Source organism: Tiliqua scincoides, chromosome 2, assembly GCF_035046505.1.
Source record: "Tiliqua scincoides isolate rTilSci1 chromosome 2, rTilSci1.hap2, whole genome shotgun sequence".
NCBI classification, from domain to species: domain Eukaryota; kingdom Metazoa; phylum Chordata; class Lepidosauria; order Squamata; family Scincidae; genus Tiliqua; species Tiliqua scincoides.
Genome location: NC_089822.1, coordinates 100,763,741 through 100,787,542, shown reverse-complemented (window position 1 = coordinate 100,787,542; position 23,802 = coordinate 100,763,741). Strand labels below are relative to the sequence as shown.

General features: G+C 43.8%; 1 protein-coding gene and 1 gene segment (V, D, J or C); both read right to left on the bottom strand.

The window, feature by feature from the left end:
- The window catches only part of LOC136641927 (T-cell receptor beta-2 chain C region-like), a 112,338-nt gene that overhangs the window by 10,128 nt on the left and 78,408 nt on the right, over window positions 1–23,802 (bottom strand). The window contains 1 exon segment of the C gene segment in view: window positions 6,299–6,355. Coding sequence covers window positions 6,299–6,355 — 57 coding nt within the window.
- LOC136641930 (anionic trypsin-like) lies at window positions 16,717–21,787 on the bottom strand. The gene is made up of 5 exons (XM_066618044.1): window positions 21,748–21,787; window positions 21,068–21,227; window positions 19,132–19,385; window positions 17,222–17,358; window positions 16,717–16,866 (listed from the first exon to the last, which is right to left on the bottom strand). Exons 1-5 carry the CDS (start codon window positions 21,785–21,787, stop codon window positions 16,717–16,719), a joined length of 741 nt encoding a protein of 246 aa, XP_066474141.1.

Genomic DNA, 23,802 nt, shown 5'->3' with positions numbered 1-23,802 from the left:
ACCCCCCCAAAGCAAGCGATGGAGAGTGGGCAAGTACCAAAACTGCCCTTCTTAAATAGAGACAGCTGGAGCATCCAGCTGATTTTGCATTCCACTTGTCATCTACAGTGCAGTCCTATGCATGTGTCCTCAGAAAGAGTCCCATTTTGTTCAATTTTGCACTTGCAGGAAAATGGGTATAAAGTTGCAGCCATAGGCTTTTGCCCAGAATCCTTGAGAACATCAAAGCACACCATTGAAAAAAGTGCAAAATACTGTATCCATTCAGAAATGGAATTGAAGTTCATATGGAAGTATCCACAACTATGTCACACATTTAAAGCCATTTTTGACAGCCACATTAGTTCCATTTTGCTCCATTTTTCAAAACTAGTACCAAATCCTCCCTCTCCTTTGATATGAGCCATACTTTTTGGAGGCTCCCTCCCCTAAAAATCCATATGCGAAACCTTTCATCGCAGATACAGACCCCTTCCGAGGTTTCATATTTTTTATAATTTGCAATTATTAGTTCTATTGATGACCAGTTCACCCAAGGGTTGTATCCACTGCATATCAACATTTTCTTTTCTCTCTCTACTGATTCTACAGTTCGGTTCCTACAGATCATAGGGCTTCAGAGCACAATGTAGAGGTTAAGAGTGTGTGCTACAAGCTGGGAAACCTCTGAATCAAAGCTCATCACTGCCATCAACTCAATGGATAGTCCATAAGCAATTCTGTCTCAAACCTAGATCCCAGGATGCAATATGAAAATGATACACCACCCTAACTTGTAGCAATAAGATCAGTAAAATCACTTTCAACCTTGGGCTGTCACAATAGGCAGCATTTCAGCATGTCTTACCTACAACAGTAAGCCGTGTTCCTTGTCCAAAGTACAGTGTCTCAGCAGTACACAATATATCATCCCTGTAAGCAAACCTGTTCTGGGAAAAGCTTCTGAACTACTCAAGGGTGGTGGTGATCTGTTCCTCCCTTTTACCACCTGTGCAAACTATTTCTGAGCCTTCACTTGGGCCAGCAAAAAGTCTCCTTGCCCATCTAATTATGCGTCTCTTTCCAGAATCATAAAGGGGAACTGTTTCTTTTGTCATAATGAAAAGACCAAACTGCATTCTTAAGCAACTTACTCATAGCCTATCAGTTCTTTATTGTTCTTCCACCCTAGTCTGTATGATCAATGGAACCAGTCACCATCCATAGAATCACACTGTCTTAGGCATCAGTACTGTACACTTTTACCTGGGCATAGTTTCTATTAAGCTCAGTGGGGCTTACTAGTACTGAGCATACATGCATAGGATTGTACTGTTAGAATTGTAAAGGCATGCCATACACTTTGGCAGAGACCTTTGGGATCTTGGTCTTTTTCTTTTAAACCCTCTTGCAGTCCATGTTTGCATGAACTAAATCTAAATGATTTCAAAGGGACTTACTTCCTCATAAATGTATTTTGAAACAGAGAAGAAAATTTCAGAGCAAACTTTCTAAGCAAAATTCTCTCAAACCCAGGTTAGGACATCATTGTCTTCATTTCATCCCATACTTCCAGCTCTTACTGCTTACCTAAAACAGTCAGTCGAGTTCCTTGACCAAAGCTCAGTGCAGAGCTTTGAGTACACAGTATGAAACTGCACTACCAAAGGAAATGTCTCTCATCCAAGAGAACGTTGCCCATACATGCTACCAGGAGCATTTTTCCTTCATATTTTATCTGGCTAGCACTGTAAGGGAAATAAGGCTGGATAATGTGGACTTTGGTCTGATCCAGCAAGGTGAAAGTTAGGTTCACAATGCTTGGTTAAAACCGGTTCTTCTCAGAATATGCACTTGCAGTATTTATGACGCTTATACCCTACCTTTCCTCCAAGGAACTTAGGATGGCATGGTTCCCTTCTTGTTATATTCACAGCATCCTTGTAAGGTAGGCTGGTCTAAGGTCACCCAGGCTACAATCCTAAACATACTTACCTACTGCATTCGATTAGACTTACTTCTAAGTAGACATACATAGGACTGCACTGCCTGTGAGTTTTGCGGCCTAAGGGAGATTTGCACCCAGTCCTCCTGGTCCAGGTCGGAAGCTACATCACACTGATTGCCAACTGTCTTACCATGTACACTAACATGGCCAGATATTAAATGTGATCATGCATGTAGTCAGCCATAATCCCTGTGCTCTCAGTGCCTGTTTTTCCAGACATAGGATTTGCTGCTGATAAGGTGGCCTACAGCTGAGGACAACTTTTGACAAATGTACAAACTTGTATCATGTTCACCCCCTTACCTTGCTGTTTTGACTATTCTTACCTGCTCTCTGTTAAGGCTGAAACATTTGCAGTTGTAGTTGTCTGCCTCTCCAGTGGGTAGTGGATTCTATGAGAACAGCCCCGCTGAATCAGGCCATAGGCCCATCTAGTCCAGCTTGCTGTATCTCACAGTGGCCCACCAAATTCCTTAGGAAGCACACAAGATTACAAGAGACCTGCCTCCTAAATGGTTGCTCTATTGGCCAACAATGTAGCTATGGGCATATAGCAAGTGAAAACACATACACTGACACAGATACACACAAAACATTAAAAATGACCTCTGACTGGTACAGCTTGGGAGTCAAAATTTGGGAATCAAATTCCAAATGTTAAAATGACAGGCTTCCAACATACCTGTGGTTTAAGTGCTATAAAAACACAATATAGCTAGTCTTTTTCATATAGCAACATGGAGCCAAAGGAATGGAGGATTTACCAACTTTCACAGTGGAGGGTCATTAGAAGTTATGCTTTCTTACCTACAACAGTCAGCTTGGTCCCTGTTCCAAAGTATATCTGCCCAGTGTTTGCACAGCCACCTGGCTCATGAAATAAACCTCCTGAAACTAGCTACAAGGAAGCTACGGGTTTCCTTCTTTGTATACTGCAGAAAGAAAACCTTTCTATCAAATACCCCCCCCCCAATGCCACTACCTCAGAACTCAGCCAATGCTGATAAGACATTAAAAGGAAGGTTTTCTGTTTGAAGGCAGACACATCGTTGGTTTCCTTCTGCCCTGTTACAAATATTTCATTACACTAATCCACAACATCTGTTTCCTGACAGTGTTACTCTTTTGCTCTGCTTTCATACCTTGAGGCTGCAAAGCAACTGAACAATGAGTTCAGGTGGTTGCCTACATGCTCTCTTAAGCATGGAATGCGGTGCTGCATAAAGATTGTGGAGTAAAAGCTGCTTGATTGATACATGCGTATGTTGATTGCAATATCCAGTGATGATTCTCATGTGCATGAATTGCAAATGTAACACTACAGAGATATTTTGTATAACTTCATATCGTATCATGTCTTAGAATTCTCGTGTCACCTTACATACTGTGTTTTCCAGTGGAATTAATTTATACATTCAAAGCCAAATGATCTGTGGCAATATCTGCCAGAATTGAGTTGCCACTGAATCGGACATGGTCACCATTTTGTTTTTTTAATTAGTGTTGGTGCTAGGTTGTTAGGGGCCCTGGAGCAATGCTCCACCTTAGCTACTCCATGCAAACCCCCCACCAACCCCCTGAAGGTTCATAAACTATGACTTGAATCCTGATACTAAGGATTCAAGGGTCAATCTAGTCCTCTGGTAGACCTGGGCCCTCGGCCAGTACCTGACATGGCTGACCTCTTGGTGACCTGCTGGAGTCACCATGATTGACATTTATAATCAGCACCATCTAACGAATAACTTGATACCACCCCATGTTTGCTTTGCTGATGGACCCACAAACTTCTATTTGCCAACCAAAAAAGAACGAAAAGTCACCCTTTCTATGTTTCCACATACTCTTTGCCAGTCTGCCCCTGCACTAAAATGATCCATCTGAAACTTGCTGCATAAATTTTGCTTAAAGTATACTTTGAATTTAAGAGGTTCCTTTTCAGGCAAAACATGTGAGGAATTCTGAAGAAGAAGTTTTGATAAGACTACCTGAATTATGCATGGGATGGAGAAGGACTCCACACACCCCTAAATTGCCTCTGGATTTAACCTAAGCAAACATTCAAAGTGAATTTGGAGGTTTCTTCTTCTCCTCAGGCAAAACATCTAATGATACTCAAACAAAGCTGAAAAATAGTTTCAAGGAGGCTGGCAACATTTCTTGGAGAGGGTGGTGGTGATTCGCATATCCCTGTCACACTTTATGCAACACTTAAACAAGGACTTCCATTCTAGAATCCCCGAACCCTGCCAGACTTCTGTCAAAAACTAAACAATTTCAGTGCTGTCTGAAAACATATATCACATTTTTCTCTTACCAATTACGGTGAGGCGAGTTCCCTTTCCAAAGTAAACTTCAGAGTATGAACACAGTGATAGAACCATTGCCTAAAAATCTAGTGTTTCTTTTCTGATCTTTTCTGGCCCTCCACACCAGAAACTAGCAGCCTGTGTGCCAGGTCTACCCCTTGATTTGGCAAGCTTCCAAACACGGAAAAGGAGCAATGATGGTGGAAACAAGACAGGTTCACAAGTGACTTTGAGGAATTAAGTTTTGAAGCCTTGGCCCAACCCCACCATCTTTTCAGTGTCTCTCCGGCTCAATAATTTGCTGATTTTAACTCTTGTAGGATGACACAGTAGTCTATCCATTTGGATACGTTTTGCATTTTGAATGTGTGGTTCAAATTCTAAATTAGGACTCCTTTTCCACCTTATTCCCATTATGGGAGTGGATCCAGACATGGTTATCAATAGGATCTGGTGTGAATGGGTTGGAGACCCATTTCCAGCTTCTCATTCATTAGTGTAGGAGCATTGCCTTTGGGCTCAACCCGCTGGATGATTCTCCCGGATGAGCCGCAATGGAATGAATGGAAGCTGCCCAAGAGATCTTCCATACCCATTCATTTCAATGGGGCTCACCCAGGAGAATTTCCCTGCAGACTGTACTTTACAGAAAATGCAAATGACGTTAAGAAAACTTACCTAGTACTGTCAGTTTGGTTCCTTGGCCAAAGTATGCTTGTGTATTTGACACAGTGTTAAATGGAGTGACAAGAATAAATTTCCCAGGAAGTTATCTGCTTAAGACAGGGTGATTTGGGAGCTGATAGACAAGTTATCTGACTCTGCAAGATAACTATACACTCTGCACATACTATACACCAGCAATTTTTTTTTTTTTTCAGAAAGCAATGGAACTTCTTATCTTTGAGTGAGAGAAGTGTGTAGAGAATCAGGGGGTAACCTTCAGACCATTTCTCTCTCCTCATCTCTGAAACCTCATTAATTGAGCCCATGTCATTTGTTATTCCAAGATAACCGCAGTAGAATTGGGGGAGATACTTAGCAAGCCTACATACTTAATGTCAGGGGGTAGCTGTGTTAGCAAAGAGTTTTGTGGCATTTCAAAGATAGGTTTCTCGTGGCATAAACTTTTGTGCAGTGGAGCACATCTTCTCAGACTCATGAAGTATTATCGTAAATTTGTTGATATCCATATACACGAGTACAGAGAAAATGGGGCCAAAAGGCCAGGAAGTTCAAAGATGGCATAGTAAAGGGTAGTAGATAGAACTACCTGTCCCCTTTGTGGGTTTTTGGTCCCACTATTAACAATTTTTTAAACTTTGTACCCACCTATATATTTCCCTGTACCTGCCAACTGAGGATAATACATCTGATGAAGTGGTTTCTGCACTACTATAGCTGAAGCCACAATCAATGTATTAGTCTTCAAGGTGCCCCAGGGCTCTCAGTTCATTTTGTGTACCATTCTATTTCACTGCATTTTTATCAGACATTTCATGGTAGCTAACTGGTGTATCTGCTTCCTTTTTTGCCTGTTATTATCCCCTGAGTCTTGAAGAGAAGTGGTGGGAGGAGAGTGACACATTTCAAACAATATACTCTTTGGCCCACTCTAGACTATGTGGGTTTAGCAAATCATCTTGTATATACCCAGGGGTCAGCGGAATTGCTTAAACAAGGCACTGGAGAATAAACTGAAGAGACTCATCTTATACGCGTAAAAAGCAATGTAGAAGACCAAAAGGGCATCATTTAGCTTACATGCTGATATTATTTTATTCCAGTTTAACTATCATTAACTATAATACCCCAGTATAATTTTTTGGAGCTCCTCTCAAATCCTGGTAGTTTTGTTTTGTAGTTTGTTGGAGATATTGAGAATTCTCTGCTAAAATTTGCCCGTTCCCTTCTGGCAGGACTACAAATCACTGTATAGTTAGTTCTCTGGGAGGGAGAATGACTATTAAATCAGTTCAAGTCATTATTGAGAATTACTTACCCAGGACAGCAAGTCGAGTCCCTTCTCCAAAAGAAAGGGGCGAGTTGTAACACAGTGTTTCCAAGCTTGATAGAATCTTGCCCTGTAGAATATTTTGCGAGCAGAGATTCCAGGATACAATTCCCTCAATGCAAAACTCTTAGTATTCTCATTTCTAAGAGAGTAACTATGAAGGGGAAAATGACACTAGGAGTGGATTCAATTGACTGCTCATCTCACAGTGGCCACCTGAAATTTACACTGTGGCCACTATGACAACACAGAGAGATGGCTGTGTGAATTTATCATGAGTAAGAAATTCAATGGGGAGAGTGGTACTCTTATCCTTTTCTTGGTTCCATGAGCAGAATGTAAACTTGGTATGAAATCCAATTTATTGATTTTCATCTTAGAAATCCAATAAATAACACTATTAAACTAGCCAGGGTTCAAGTGACCTTCTGTACCAGTAGACCTTCAACTGATAGACTATGATTTACAACTAGGTTGCAGCCTGAAAACCTCAGGTGGATCACTCCAGTGGTGGCCCTGCTATTTTCTTTTTGTAAAGGTATATGAAGAGGGGCGGGCAGATGGGAGAAAGACAGAAAGAAGAAGAGAAGAAAGGACAAAGAGAGGAAGGTGAGATGTCTACAGTCTGCTGAGCCACTTTGAAAGTTTCCTGGGTGAGAAATGCAGAATCTAAGTTTTAGAAATAAAAGTAAAATGAATGAAGTATTTGATGAAATATTAAAAGTGCATCCCAAAATTGAAAGGAAGGTGGGTCTTCTCAGAAGTCTGCAAAGTTCTGCATTGTTGTGTCTGCCATGAAATCCTGGTTAGATCCTATTTGTTAAACAGAGGAGGGTTTTTGTAAAGGCCTCTCGGAGAAATGAATCACTGTGGCCCCCTGTCCCCACAATGATTTAGACTCATACAGAAATGACTCCTCCTTGAGCTCTTCCACAGGCACCAACAGCAGAATGAGGGAGGGCCTCCGCTTAACTGACTCAAGGAAAAGTGTTAGAATTTGTGGGAGCAATCAAAGACTTGTGGGCAGGTGGCAGAGTTTCCAAAGAGGCTGGTTTTATTACTCAGGAAACAACAGCGGCCTGCATTTCCTTTCTTCGGTATGACTTTGCCAAACTAATATCAATGGTTTGGAAACATCCGCAAGAGTTTGTAAGCAGTGAGAAAGTCATAAGAAGCACCCACCAACTTCCTCTTCAGAAAAAGACGAATTTAAATACCTCGAGAGAAGTTGAGCACAAGAACGACAATAACAATGATAAAAACCCTTTTTTTTTTAAAGCCATGAAGATTGCTGATTTAGTGTCGTGGCCAGCTGTGTAAGTGACATGCTGGGGAATCCCAGGTTCAAATTTTACCTCAGCCATGAACTTGTCAGGGAAGCTGCTGTTCTCTCAGCCATAGCTATGCCTTTCGCAACTTGGAAATAATCGTACTGGTTTGCCTGACAGGTAACTGAGGTATAATGTACATGAAAGTGCTATAAAACTGTCAAGTGTTACTATTAAACACTCAGATATGTGTGTATATTTAGAAGGGAATGTTGTTTCTTCTATACAAATCTGCTTGTGTTTCCAGATGATTAGAGTTTGCAACTATTCCTCCTCATCTCTTAAGGAACTCCTTTATATTGGGGTCAGAGCACTGATATCAAATTGTGGTTCTCCTGCTTGTGTGAATCTTGCATAAATTCCATCGTCATTGATTACTTACCTGTGTCAGCATATGAATTTCTACATAAAACCACATATGAATTGATGGACAACAAGTCAGACAAAACGGCAGGATGGAGACCTGGGCATTCCTGTAGTCACTGAAAGTTTGTGAAGAGTAATAATAACAACAACAACAACAACAACAACAACAACAACTTTATTTTTACCCCGCCTTTCTCCCCGAAGGGACTCAAGGCAGCTTACAACAGGTTAAAACAGATTAAAAACATAATTTAAAAACAGATAAAAGCATATTAACACATATCATAAAAACAGTAGTCAGATAAAAAGTAGTCAGGTAACAAGAGTAGTCTTGTTTGCTTTCTGTGTGTGTGTGTGTGTGTGTGTGTGTGTGTGTGTGTGTGAATTCAGACTTAATGATTAATAACATGAGCCTTTCCATTAAGGGAAAAAATAGAGGTTACATTTACTGATCAGTTGGACTCACTTAAAACTGCCCACACTGTGTTCAGCACACCTTTTTCTATCTCAGTATAAGCAACGAAAACCCATTTCTGTATGTTTTCAGTGTGGTTAAGTTGAACTGGGACAAAATCCAGATATTGAGGCTACCAGCTGGCTGGCAGTTATCACCAATGTGTCTCCCATTCCCATCCCCAGGGAAGTTTTGCAAGTGTGCTTTTAAATGCTTGCATTCTAATAGGGCAAAATGTCAACATATAAATACATACATTCATGGCACTGAAAAACAGCATTTTCAAAAAAGAAGAGCAGCCTGCCTGAGTAGTAGGAGGGAAACAACTGTGTCTGTCATTGGGATAGCATCAGAGGCTCACCAGGTTGGGTCAAGGGTCTTCACCCATCAGAGGGTCCACCTTGTTATGCTAACCCTGAAACAGTGGTAGCATCCAAAATGTCTACAGGAGGCCCCGTGGGAGTCCAGCGCAGGACTTTGCTGCAGGTCTCCCAGCAACCTGACCCCACCACAAGTGAAGAATCTTCAGCACTCTCTTCTTCAGCATTCTCAGCACCCATATTGTAAGCCCTATAGCTCTGTTTTCCTGTGGGGCTCCTAAGGGCTTGCAGCACAGTCATGAGGAACAGAAGTACCTTGCAGTGTCCTCAGGCTGTAGTGCGATTATTTGCAGTGACCACTGCCTGTTGGATTCCTGTCTTATCAAAAATCTTCCGTCCTCAAACCCTTTTTGCAGTGCGGGCTTTGGAGTCTCTTCCATCAGGATGCCAACTGGTTCCAGCTGCCCTCCTGCTTTCTTCTGCTGGAACCAATACATCCAACCATGAACAGTGTAATTTTGGTAGCATTTCATATTGGCCGCTTCTCCTCCAAGCTGCCCTGTCATCCAGCTGGGTGTTTAGTAGTTCAGTGCATGTTCTTCTCCTTCACAAGGAACTAACAGGGAACTAGAATGAAAGCAAGTAAACAGGATAAAGTGGCTTGTTGGTTGTGTTAACGATGATCAGGATCAGGAACAAAACTTAGCAGGTACTCAAAATACAAGAAAATAAAACTTTGCTTTGGCAATTATCATTCCTGGCTTTGTTTGTTTGATTTGCGGTTTGAAAGAGGGGTCACTGCCTGTTATGTAAATGCCCACCTGCTTTCTTCTCTGGCAAACAAATGTTGTCTTGTTTAAAAAAACCTGCAGAGCATGTTTGATCAGAGGTCACATGGGGCAAAATACATCATTTGTGTATACACTGGGGCAGATCCAAGGGGAGGGCCATGAATGTGTGGCCCCCCAAAACTGTGGCACCAGCAGGGAAGGATGCCCTCTGGGATGGGGAACAACTCAGGCACAGCTGGGAGCACAGGTCTACCCACCTGGAAGAGGCAGAATGGGAACCCAGGTCTATCTGGCAGGTAGATCTGGGCTCCAAATCCGGGTAGGAGCCCAGGTCCATCTGCCCAACAAACCTTGGCCGTAGAGGTCAGTTCAACTGGGAGTCCAGGTCTACCTGCCTGGAAGGGGTGGCTCCAGAGGGCAGAATGGGAACCCAGGTCTACCCAGCAGGTAGCTCTGGGCTCCTAGTGCAGGCAGGAGTTCAAGTCTACCTGCCCAGCAAACCTTGGCCACAGAGGCCAAAGTTGAGCCAATGACCCAGGTCTACTCGCCTGGTTGACCTGGGCTCTGGAGTTAAGGTAGTGCTCATGGTCCCCTCCAAACACAAACACTGGATCTTCCCCTCATATACACCATGAGAAGCAGTTCCTCTCTCAAACCATTTTCAACTCCCTTAAAAGTTGTCAACTGTCTCTAGTTTAATTCTGGTTTTTTATTTTACTTACATAGATGAATAAAGAACCACAAAAGGAACAGGTACCTCTGAGACTTCATTTGTTTTGCACAGAGAATCCAGTCTGAATGATGATGATGATGATGATGATGATGATGATGGTAAACTGGTGGTAAAGACCACCAAGGAAATTATGTCACGTTTCACATTTCCTCGACTCTTCAAATGACTGAAGATTGCTCAGTTCCTGCCCTTATATAGCTCCTCTGATGATGAAAGAGACATGTCAAGGTCGAATTACCTGTGATATTAAAAGTATCATTGTGTTGACACCTTTCTTTTAAAAAAAAATTAAGTTTTTAATCAGTGCCTCATTATTTTGCTTTTCCTGAAATTTATATAAGGGCATTGTAAGTTTAAAGTGTTTCACATACAACACTTCCATAATCCTTTGCAAGAGCCTTTTACATTAGATAGCAGTTATCATCTCCATACAGCAAATGTGAGGTTGAGGCTAATGGCCCAATCGTATCCTCCCCCCCAGCCAGTTGTGCTATATCCAGATGCGCCAAAAAGTTGTGTGCTATATCCAGTGGGGGAGGGGAGAGTGTAGCAGGAGGCTTCAGAAGGGAAAGGAAATTAATCCTCTCTGTAAACCTCCTGCCCCACAATGGATCTCATCAGACCTGCGCCTGCTCTTTAGGTGGTGCATGTCCAAGGAAAGAAAGGGGGTGGTGAGGCTGTGGATACAGTGGCTACAATCTGGCATGCACCATTGCCACCCAAATGACCCCCTTCCTCAGCGTCCTTTCCTCCTCCCCTTCCCGCATAGTTTCTCCCCCTCCCATCCCCCAGTGTGAGACTGGGGACTGGGGAATCCAAAAATTGGTAAAGAAAGGGAAAGAGCCCCTCTGCTGCCACCTGCTTCCCAGTACACCTTCCCATTGGGGCCTGGGACTGATGAAGAGATCATGGGCAGGGTGGCAGCAGCGATTGTGAGTCCTCTTGTGGGCCAAAACATAATAACGTTAGTGAAATGTTCATCTTTACAGCCACAATGGGACAAAACCATGAGATCTTTAATTAAGAGCATTCTGATTATATTTGTGATCAATGACTCATTCGCTCAAACTGTGACAGATCAGGAGAGAGACCTTGGGGTGGTGGTGGACAGGTCGATGAAAGTGTCAACCCAATGTGCGGCGGCAGTGAAGAAGGCCAATTCTATGCTTGGGATCATTAGGAAAGGTATTGAGAACAAAACTGCTAATATTATAATGCCGTTGTACAAATCTATGGTAAGGCCACACCTGGAGTATTGTGTCCAGTTCTGGTCGCCGCATCTCAAAAAAGACAGTGGAAATGGAAAAGGTGCAAAAGAGAGCGACTAAGATGATTACAGGACTAGGGCACCTTCCTTACGAGGAAAGGCTACGGCGTTTGGGCCTCTTCAGCCTAGAAAAGAGACGCCTGAGGTGGGACATGATTGAGACATACAAAATTATGCAGGGAATGGACAGAGTAGATAGGGAGGTGCTCTTTACACTCTCACATAACATCAGAACGAGGGGACATCCACTAAAATTGAGTGTTGGCAGAGTTAGAACAGACAAGAGAAAATATTTCTTTACACAGTGTGTGGTTGGGCTGTGGAACTCCTTGCCACAGGATGTGGTGATGGCATCTGGCCTGGACGCCTTTAAAAAGGGATTGGACAAGTTTCTGGAGGAAAAATCCATTATGGGGTACAAGCCATGATGTGTACGCGCAACCTCCTGATTTTAGAAATGGGTTATGTCAGAATGCCAGATGCAAGGGAGGGCACCAGGATGAGGTCTCTTGTTATCTGGTGTGCTCCCAGGGGCATTTGGTGGGTCGCTGTGAGGTACAGGAAGCTGGACTAGATGGGCCTATGGCCTGATCCAGTGGGGCTGTTCTTATGTTCTTATGTAGGTTTCTTAGATTTTTCTGAAAATAAAACTCCCAGGTACTTAATTTCCCCCATTTTCCAATTAACTTGCCACTTTTACGGCAGCATCCGTATAGAGACCTGTATTTAGCCCAAATGCCTCGTTCTCACTGAGGGATGTGATCAACTTGTGCCTGAGCAAGTACTACTTTAGACTGCAGCCAGAGGCTCATGTGGCTGAATTCTCTTCTGCACAAAAAGAAAATCTACCTCCACAGAGAAAGCTACATATAAGGAGAAAGATTCTAGCCTAGCATTGAAAAAAACATGCTAGTTTTTTTGTTTTGTTTTTAATTTGGCAAGATAAGGAGGAACTTCCAGTCATGTGAGCTCTCATCTGACATGGTACCGCCCAAGCCCAGGTTTACTCCTGGAATCAGAACTAGGTCATAGTCTAGCTACACGCCAGATGTACTGTCCATACATTACTGAGAGGTTGTACTCAATGGAGAGGTAAAGGCATTTGCTTCAGCATATACTGCCATCTGCTGCCCGAAACTCTACAGTTTTGATACAACCACCCAATATTAGAGCGAGCTAATTCCTCCTTCAGCAGGTACTTAGAGAAATACCTGAGATGACCCTGTGCCTTCAGATTCATAGTTTGATCACTGCTCACATTGCGTTCTCTTTTTGTCACGTGTTTTTCGAGATGTCTAGTTTTTGAATCTTTCAGTGTAATACTGAGAAAAACGTATTATCAGTAATATGACTACAGGAAAAGAAAATCTATATTCTAGAGCAGAGATCTTCAGCTGGTCGGTCGGAACTCAAAAATGACTTCAGTGCTGCCAGTGCCACTGAGAATTGAACAGGAGTCAAGATGGCTCTTAGGAAGTAAATCCTGTTAGAGACTTTGGAGGGGTTACTTTGGCTAAGCCCCCCCCCCAAACTGCAGCAGGCCCCTTAGTTTCCCACCCACCCATCTGTTCTCCCTCGCCACAGCACTCTACTCTGCCCCGTCTTGCCTTGCTTCCCCATTCTTGCCCTTTGCTTTCAAAATTGAGTCCAAACTTTGGCCATGACACTCTCGGACCCTCCTCACAGGGAGGGAATGGGTAGAACACCACAGTAGCAGTGCATGCTAAATGACTGCCACCAGAAGGGGCACTTGAAAGAGGGTTCCGTGTTACAACTTGGGGCTTGAGATGTGTCCATGCCCTGGACACAGTAGCGTAGCCAGAGCGGGGGTAGGCCATTCAGGGCAGAGACGATTGGTTTGGCAAGTGCCTGTGTGTTGCTGTTGCTGCCCCAGTGGCTCTGATGGCAAGGGGAAGGGGTTGTTTACACTGCGTATTGCGGCGCCTGCAATACTTCTGCTCCGCCCGCCCTATCTCCATGGACAGGTTAAAGACCACTGGTCTAGAGAATTTATTTTTGTGGCAGATGCGAAAAAAGGTCAAGCTTAAAATCAGATCGTGGCTGACCTGGAAGGTTAAAAGCAGGGAGTTTGAACTCTCCTGTCTCAGTGCCATCAGGGTGCTGGGGCAGGAGCAGCCAGAGAGATCACTACCTTTCCCTGGAGTCAGGAAAAGTAAAGGGAAGTGGTCTCTGGTCTCTCCTCTCTCAGTGCCCCTTTGGCTCAAGGGGAGAAACATGAGCACATAAGGGTATCTTGGGGGGCTCACCACAGCACTTTGCCTGCCAAAACCTGGCACTGACCAACCTGGTGCCTGGTGTGGCTGTTCCTGAGGACAGGAGAATGATTTGTTAATGGCTTCTCCAAGTACTTGGGTATCAGGTTGCACTTCTGGGCATTGTCTGTAAATCCCATTGATAAGTGTTGTGTTCCAATGAGCAAAACTTTACTTTTTAGAAAATGTGTCACTTTATGAGAGGGACAAAGCAGGACACAAGGCTTGTAAGGACAAGGCACTGAAGCGAGGGGAGATCAGAGCCCATGAGACCAGGCACGGGGGGTGTATTTCTGCTGCATCTATGTGCTGGAAATACGGTGGGGGAAACAACCCTCTCCACTTCTGCTGTGCTCTGCGCTCTCACAACATTCTTCCTCCTTATATCTGTGGGAGTTCTTTCTCAAGGGAGCTGTTGAAAATGTGATTCCGCAAACTGCAGTTCAAAGTGGTACAGTCCATTCTACTGCCTCAGAATCCAACTCATTCCTATTTGAATTTCCTGCACGAGTAGACCAGGTCTCAAGTTGACGTGGCTCTTTTGACTTGAGAGTTGAAGAGACTCTCAGCCTAAGTGGAATGTTTTGGGGAGGTGGGTAGAGCATCATGTACTATCAGACCCAAAATGGACTCCAGAACTGCAAAGACAGTCAGTGCCATCCTATGGTGCCCCTCCTACACTGGTGCCCCTCCTAAAATCATTGGGAAAGCTCGAGGACCTATCTTGGCCCCAGCTGTTTTTCTTACACTGCACTGAAAGCATTCAATATCTGGGCACTGTGGGAAACCAAGATGGCAGCCATAAGGTACCCAGGGGCCGACAGAAGCATTATAAAATCAGATTGTATAACAGATGTGCCGTGTGCTGTTCAGGCTACTGAGAAAGACTTGATAATATGCAGGGATGTTCAGCATCCCTACTTGATGTCTAGCACGGATCCCTATACAAATGGCTGGGAGGAAATGCTTTTGGGCAGGAAAGCGTAGCTGGAGGAAGAACTGAGGACACATAAACAACCGTTTTTCAGGATTTGGCATGACCCATGTTCAACAGATATTTTGTTCGGGTTTTTTTTCAGTGTGTTTATACGCTGCTTTTAAACCAAAGTATGTATGCACAACATGTACGCAAAGTGACTTACAAAGGCAAGGAATGAGCCAGATCCCATCCCAACATCAGCTCATCAGCTAAAGGACTCATCAACTAAATGAGACACAGGGGTAGGGAAGGGAGGTGGAAGCAAAAATAAATGGATAACTAAGGCTGCAATCCTAACTACACTTTCCTGAGAGTAAGCACCATTGAACAAAATAGGACTTACTTCTGAGTAGACTGGGTTAGGATTGTGCCCTAAAGCACAAATGTAGTTGTGCTACTGTAATGCTGGGTGAACAAAGTGCACACACCATCTTTTGTTCAGATATACAATCTCTCCACAACTAAGGTGAAGGGAAAATAGGTCTGTGCGTTTATAGCAGAAGCTGGCTGTGCACAGTTCTGATTGGCTGAGACTGGTGCCGTCACTAGCCCACCTTCTCGTTTTCAACATTTAAGAAACAGATTCTACATTTGGGGGGTGGGGAAGAAGGGAGAATTCACATGTACCAAAAACACTGTACATGTGGATTTAAAAAATAAAAAGGCATACTTTCTGAAGGAAGGGGCAAGATAGACTATAGAATCACTGCTTATTTTACTGGTCAATCTGTCTGTCAGTTGCATTATGAAGGTTGGGGGAAACCAGGCTCAACATCCATGCAGAAGGGTGAGTGAAACTTGTTGAATCCTGATATGTGCATACATTTTAATGCTTTACAGAAACCCATCCCTCATGCTTCCACTAGGGGGAAACCTCCAACTGTAAAGAATGTTTGCAGGCTGTTCATATCCTTCTGAAATGTCACTAAATGCATAGGAATGGATATACGAAGAAGAGTAACCTGCCTGCTTCTGCCTCTGCCAGTGGCTCCTAATACTGATGCAAACATTCTCAGATTTTCACTCCCAAGGTGCAATAGGACACAAAGCCACACTTCAGAGGAAAGAAAGCATTTTGGAACCGGACTTTGATTTTGCAATACAGTGCAGTAATAGTGCTTTCTGTAACCTAGAGGAATTTCATATTTTTCCATCTTGAATAGGGCCAAGGTGACACTGGAAAGCCAGTTGTGGGCAACACCTTTTACTTAAATTTGAAACAAGTGAAAGTGTTTGAAAGTGTTTGAAAATTTGAAAGTGAAGAAGAAAAAGAACAACACAATGCTATCTGTAGGAAGTTAATCCTTTCTATTAGTGTCCAAGCATCATTTCACTGATCTGGTCCCAGGACAAACACAGCCCCTCTTCCACTCCTCTCTGTTCCAAAGCTGGAGGACTACTTCCCTTGAGCTTCTTTTAGATCCCTTCGTTTAAGCTCTTTGTATCTACCTAGTTTATATGTATAGCCACACATGGCGGTATGTCATGTATGTATGCTGATTATATAGAAGCATACTGAAGAAAGCTCTTCAGACTCTGTTCCTTGTCCCTAGAGTCTGGTATCATTCTTATAGGTACTCTGGACACCAAAAGGACTAATTAATTGTCTCACACATGTTCTGGAGTCTGTAAATATTCTGTAAATATTCTTAGCAAGAATGGTCAGGTCAGAGTCAGCCAGGTTGGGCACTAGCTAAGGACCTGCACCCATCAGAGTCTACATGAGCAGGCAGATGACAACATCTGGAAGTGCAACATCAGAGTGCTTGAAAAGTGTGAAGTTTTAAAAAAAATGAATCAGGATCTCACAATCAGTATGTTTTTATTTCCTTTATGTAAGGTGGATTTAATGAGAAGGACACCAGTGTGTTGAAACAAGAGGAGAAACAGCTGTTTTAGTTAGCATGAATGGTTTCCAGGATCCAGTCAACATAGTTGCAAACTTTGGTGTAGACTCCAGGGTAACCTTCCAGAGCGCAACCTATTCCCCATGAAACAACACCCTGGAGCTCCCCATTGCACACCACTGGACCACCGGAATCTCCCTGTAAGACAAGGGGGGTGCAGTTTAGGAATAAAAGGTATGAGCTTTACAGCAGGTAACCAACTGGTTGGCTTTATCTTCAGTTCTTCCCTTTGCATCCCATATTCCCACCCTTCATCAAGTCCCATCACTTCTCCCTGTACAGCATAGTGAAAATCCAGCAGTCCCAATCGATCCCTTAGCTAAAACTCAACCACCTCAGCTGTTGCTCAGCAGACCATGTGATACCATTCCTCAAATCCTTCCCCTGTTTTCCATTCCCTTTATTTTCTACCTCAAACTTCCTGAGCAAATGCTCAGAAGCCCTAAGCCCTTGTCTAAATAGGGCTAATAGATCTCAAATCAACTTCTCTCACCTGGCAGGAATCTTTGCCACCTTCCAAGTATCCCACGCAGATCATATTTTCAGTGATATCCCCTGGGTAAGAGCTTTCGCAGGCAGCATGACTTAGGATTGGAGCATGCAAGCACTGCAGAAGGTCAGGGTAGTTAACTGGAAAGAAAGTCAGAAAAAGGGTCTTTAGAAACTTAAAAGGCCAGTAATCTTCTGGTAATATGGGGGAAACACAAACTATTTAGTTGTATGTGTATATACTTGTATCAAGATACACCTGGGTTTCATTGGTAGACATATGTGTGCACCACCGTTACTAAAGTTATTCCACAATAGGAAGCAGAAATGCACACACAGAGTTCAACACCGGCTGCATTCCAGGGATCCAACAATGCTGGTGTGGCTTCCTAGACAGCCATTCTTTGTTGCCTCCACTGACCATTTCTCTTTCCCCAAATAGTCTCCCATGCATAAAGGGCTTGAGAGGGAGATAAGATCTTCTCTCATTTGTACTGGGACCTGGAGATGGTAAGTGTTGGAGAGGTGACAGTATGTGAGCAGTGCCACTCAATGTATACGTATCTGCAGCAAGTGTGTACCTATTGGCCTCCACCAGTGGGTGGAGATGGTCTCTAGTTTATTGGCTTGTGGGTTGCTCTCTTGTACTTTGTTTTGACTTCTCTTTGGAGCTCTTTCTTGTCATTTTCTGCCTGTGTATAACAAAGGCTGCAGTTCTTTCTTTATCCCAGTAAAACTCTTCACAAACTCAGTTTGCTGAAAGTGGGACTGCTTTAAGCCCTCAGCTCTGCAAACAGTAAGAAACAACGGGAGCCTCTCCTGCTGTTTCTTACCTTCTCAAAAAGGCAGAGGAAACAAGCCATCTGGGGAGGTGATCTGGGTGGCACTCAGTGTCCTGCTCACTGAAGAGATGAGCAAGCTGGCAGGTGGATTTGTGGATGCCTGCTGCTTTCTCTGTGATCGCCATCCTTAGCTCATTCCCTTATTACAGACCATCCACACAATTTTCCTGCTACCCCATTCCATTCTAGTGATATCAGAATTGTGCCCCCATTTTTTCAGACCGGGCCTTTTTTGGTCTTCTAATGCAGTTAGAGCACTAGCCTGGGTCCTGTGTACTTGGCAGAGGGGAGGGGCCTGTCAGACCATTAATAGCATGACTGCTGAAGCCCACCCTTTCTTGGTTACATTGCAAGTAACCAGTGTAACCTCCCCAGCCCCAATGACTTTTAAAGAGCCTTCCATTTCCAGCCAGGAGCAAAGGATGGCCCAGGTCCTGCAGTCAGTGGATTAACAGAGCCATTGGAAGACATCGTTAAGAGGGAAATATGGCAGCTCTCAATCCACTTTTGATCTCCTACCCTGTTAACTTGCAAGAGAAATGAAGGCTCCCAGAATTGGTGGAAGCAGAGCAAAGCTGCCACTGTGCTCCCCTCTTACCTTTATACAGCCAGGTTAGTTAGACACATGTATTACATGTATATTCCTGTGCATGGATGTATCTATTTCTAGATCTAGTTATGTGCACCAGACATAACTATGCACCACACACGAACACACTCACACAGGTCAAGGGTCAGGAAAAGGTTTTCCAAATTAGTTTAGGTGTTTGAAAATGGTATTATTAATTTTCCTCAGAAGTAAGGCCACTGTGTTCAGTAAGACTTAGGCTGCAAACTGATCTAACTGGAAACAAACATCTTAGTGAGAAGGTATTGTTTCCAGATCCCCTTAAGCCCCAGGAACGGCTGTTCTGGAAATTTAGCACTGACACAGAGATTACTTTACAAAAGTAGGTAGCATTCAGGCAGAGTAGGCCAAAGCACCCAGAATGCCATCACCATCTGAAGGTGGGAATACTGTACTTGGGAGGGCCACAATATGATGGGTCAACAAAATCAAAATCATACTCACCGCCATTGCTGAGTGTGTTCCCCCACCCAGAGATCAGGCAGTCAGTACCATCAGCAGCACATGCAGTGGGCAGGGCAATGGGGGCAACCTGAGCTGAAAGTTCAACAGGAGTAGCCAGCTTGATGAGCATGATGTCATTATCCAAGAGCCAAGAGTTGTATTTGGGATGTTTAATGACTTTTTCAGAGTCGATGAATTGCTCGCCTCCTTCTATCGCCATAATGTCGTGCTCACCAAGCCTGACTTGGATACGGCTGCAAAATGAAACATACAACATTGTACCGAGTGGACTGTGGTGCTCTAATCTCAATCTAAACAAGTGCTGTTGTCTTCATGCCAACCACAGGACTGATCAAATCTCGATCACCATTAGCAGTGTGGTTGATCCAAAATGGGGACTTTGCAACTGTTGAAGATCATCCCATAGATCTTCACGACTCTTATGGTATCTGATTGTGGTCATTTGAAAAGTAGGTTTACTGCCCTGACCACTAGCTTCAAGTGGTGCTCAACCATAAGGAGGCCCAAGCCAGCAAAAGACAAGCACTCAAACCAGGAACTGCAATAGTCTGTGGAAAGCTTCTGAGGTTAAACACCTTGGAATCTGGATTACTGAGGACTTGGTAAGGTGGCAGAAATCTGCATGGAATAATTCAGAAGAAGGTAGAATAGTGTTGTACACTTTATCTACCCCTCCCCACATTGCTCTCTGTTCCTATCTGTTCCTCCCCCCCCTTCAATCCAGGGAGTGGAAGGACAAGGAGGAGCAATGGAAGCAGGTGCGTAGGCAAAGGTGGGAGGGGGAGGGTGAATGTGGAGAGGGCAGCAAGGGTGAGGGAAGGGTGGATCCCAGCAGCACCTGGATCCTATCCCTTCTTTTCAAACCCACTCCTTCTCTTTCCTTGGACGTATGCCAGCTATATGGATGCCAGCTCTGGCAGGCCTCCTGATCAGCCGACTACCCACTGGATGCAGTGGGCACACCTTTGGTCCTGCCAATGGTGGGGCTGGGATTGGTTTGTGACACAGTATAAGACAACCATCTATGTTTCTATAGAGCCTCAATCTGCTCTTCATAAGTGGCACTGCCAACACCATGTGGCAGCAATGTTACTGTGAAAAGAAAGAAAGAAAGAAAGAAAGAAAGAAAGAAAGAAAGAAAGAAAGAAAGAAAGAAAGATGCCATTGGCATCCAGCCCTAGGTTTCTCTCTGCAACATAGCAAATGCTTTTTGTGTTTCAGACAATGGAGAAGAAAAGCCAGGAAGATCATCTTCTTTGTGAGTATGGAGACAATAGTACTAGACCAGCGACCGCCAAACTAGCGACTGCTTTCCAACAGAAGAGCAGATTGAGGCTCTATAGAAACATAGATGGTTGTCTTATACTGTGTCACAAACCAATCCCATCCCCACCATTGGCAGGACCAAAGGGGTGCATAATGTATCCAGTGGGTAGAGGGCCGATCAGGAGGCCTGCCAGAGCAGGTCCCCATTCAGACCAGAGCATATTGCTCTGCCTCTACGCTGCTTGTATTCGGAGTAGATCTGGGCATCGGGATGCTCTGGGCACTTGTGTCTGTTGCCCGGCAGCCCAGAAGGCTGTGCAATGGGACATTCAGGCAGACACAACTGCCCAGAGCATCCCAGCACCCAGATCTACTCAGAATACATGCAACATGGAGGCAGAATGGTAAGCTCCGCTCATGGAGTGGAGGGCTTTCCCCAGATCTGACCCTGGGGCCAGGGTTTAGAAGAACCTATACTAGACTGTTTTTGCACTATGGGGGGGATGAATGTGCTATTCTCATAACCATCTAGAATTATCCACATTGGGTCTTCCTGTTTCCAAAGCCAAGATGTATGAAAATGTTGAGACCTTGTGGGACCAACACCTACTGGCCACTGGCAACGGAGAAAGTAGTATCATGCACTTACCTCATGGAGCAGTGAGCAGCTGATACAACCCATTGGTCAGTGATGAGGGAACCACCGCAGAAGTGGTACCCGGCGTTCAGTGATGCCTGGTAGGGGACCGAGTTTCTTGGGCAGGTGTATCCTCCGACAATCTTGTCATCATCATCCAAGGGGAGGGCAGCTGATGAAAAGAGGGCAATCAGGAAGAGTAAGAACTGCAAGAAGTAAGTCAAAACAAGGTACAAAGTTGTATTCATTACATGACACGGCCTCAGAAGTCTGGGTGCCCTTTAGGAATGGGAAAGGAGCCTGCCCTTTCCGTTGTGTTCATGCAACATAAGGTCATGCCAGATCTGACCTGAGAGATTCTGCAGCTTGAGGCAGATGGCACCCTTCCATTAAGGAAAACCAGCACCATAAAAGCCAATTTTAATTATGTCAAAGTTTGCCAGGGCAGCAATTTTGAACCTTTTTCATCTCATGGCACACTGACAAAGCACTAAAATTGTCAGGGCACACCATGGGTTTCTTGAGCACACTGTGCTGCTGGGGGGGCTCACACAGCTCTACTAATAAATGACCCTCCCTCAAACTCCCACAGCATACCTGTGGACCATTCGCAGCACACCAATGTGCTGTGGCACACTGGTAAAAATAACTGCGTTAGAGGATTTTAAAGAAGATCAAATGTATTCAATTACCTGCTGCTCCCAAGAAGGCAAAGATCAAGAGGAATTTCATAATGTCTTTCTGAATCGCAATTTGAATAGGACTTCTGAAGGAATCGCTCTCAATTTATACCTTCCCGTGGATTTTATCTGCCCAACCCAAGGTCTCACCAGCTTCCCACTTCCCAGGGTCTTGCATAAACTTCATGAAATATCCTTTAGTATGTGTGCCGGGTGATAACATGGCTCCAGGTGCCTTGCATGTCAGGTGAATCATTGCTAGAAATGGGAAAAACAACAGATAGTTGTGTGTCGTTCTGCCAGTGTGCTAAGCCCTTTGTTGAACCCTCCTTTTGCTCTCTCAAATGTTTGTGTAACCTTGCCAGTGCGTCTCCGATCTGTTCTGTTCTGGAAGGCTACAGTCCTATTCACACTATTCACACTATTGTTTATAATGGAACTTACTTCTGAACAGACTTGCAGAGGCCTAAGATTCTTCTCTAGCTAGGCACTTGGGAATATAACATTCTGGAATATTCCGGATAAGGATGGAATAAAGGGCAGGTTCAGGCAATATTTTGACTGGTCCCTTAGTCACGTGGGGAAGGAGCATGGGTACATACATCTCTCCTTCTGCATCCAGTGCAAGCATCTAATTGTACCAGGGAGGTCATTCAAATCATCCCCTAAAAATCATCCCTCACCTCCACGCACTGGTGTTCCTGGAGGGGGGGGAATGCTAAATTTTGCTTTTGCAACCACTACTGGCTCTGAAAGAGGTAGTGCCCCTTTACACCAGCATTCGGGGGCCTGCAAAACTTAGCATTCCCCCCCCCCTCCAAGAATGCCAGTGCCTCCATTTACAAAAATGCATGTCCTGGAAAGGGCAAGGCTAGATTCCAAGCAAGGAAAAGATGGACTTTCTCCCAATTTTTTCAGTGCATGGGTGCCTAAGCTGGAATCAAGAACTAAGCAATGGTAATTTAGCACAGACTACAAGAGTATGATTGTATGGAAGTGATACATGGGGATTGTAGTAGCTCTTATTCCAGATTAATTTAATGACAGATAATGTGATCTTGATTATAGAGAGTTTCAAGGAAAACTAAAATGTGCTTTAGTGGATGTACTCTGTACATCAAATTCTGTACTACAGCATACTGCTTAATTTTGTGATATACAGTGATGCATCATAGGAATGTCACATTATTACATTTTCATGTTAGAATCATTTTGTGCTCAGTTTTGTTGGATGCTTGAAGCACTCATATGAAGCATGAGCATGGCAATGTTTTCCCACATAATGACCCACATAATGGATTTTTGGATTCGGTTAACTGATACTCTGAATGTTAACTGTCACAGTCTGAAATTAAAAATGAATCTAGGAAAACAGCAACTAGAAGACATTGTCAGTTCATGGGTCAATGTCTTGCTGTCCGACATACCACAGAATGGTGGGAAGAGGGCGACTGCATTACATCTATGACAGTGCTTCCCAAACTTTTTAGCATTGGGACTTACTTTTAAACCAATCTATTGTGACCCACTAGACGAAAAATTAGATCCAGAAAGAACTACTTTTATTAGTTAATAATTATTCATAAATTATTAATTAAAAATTATTGAAGTCCTGTGCTCCGGAGGTTGCTAGAGACCTTTTATATAGTATTTGTGTGTAGACATTTGCTAGACTCTCCCTAGAAATGGAGTTAAAGGACTGCACTCCAAATCTTTTACAGTCATTCCAGGGTACCCAGAAGACTGAACTGGAGAGCAAGACGTGTAGTTAGGGACTTCTAGGCCACACAAAAGGCTGAAACTGGGTTCACACGTGATCTATGGCGCCCCAGTGAGTAGAGAAAATTGGAAAATGTTTCATTTTAATTTGGGGTTATTTACCACATACCAGCTAATGATTTTCTTCTGCAAAAATGGGTAATTTTTTTTTTTTATTAATATTTCAAAAGTGTTTTGTGACCCACCAAAAATTGGCTTGCAACCCACTGGTGGGTCCCAAGCCATAGTATGGAAAACACCAATCTACGATAACAAAATACTTTCAGCCAACCCGAAGGTGACAGAAAA

Coding starts and splice junctions, on each gene's coding strand:
- LOC136641930 (XM_066618044.1), bottom strand. CDS start 21,787: ATGAAATTCCTCTTGATCTTTGCCTTCTTGGGAGCAGCAG. Junction 17,359..19,131: donor GAACACACTCAGCAATGGCG/GTGAGTATGATT, acceptor CTTTCTTTCCAG/TTAACTACCCTGACCTTCTG. Junction 16,867..17,221: donor GTGGCAAAGATTCCTGCCAG/GTGAGAGAAGTT, acceptor CTTGTCTTACAG/GGAGATTCCGGTGGTCCAGT.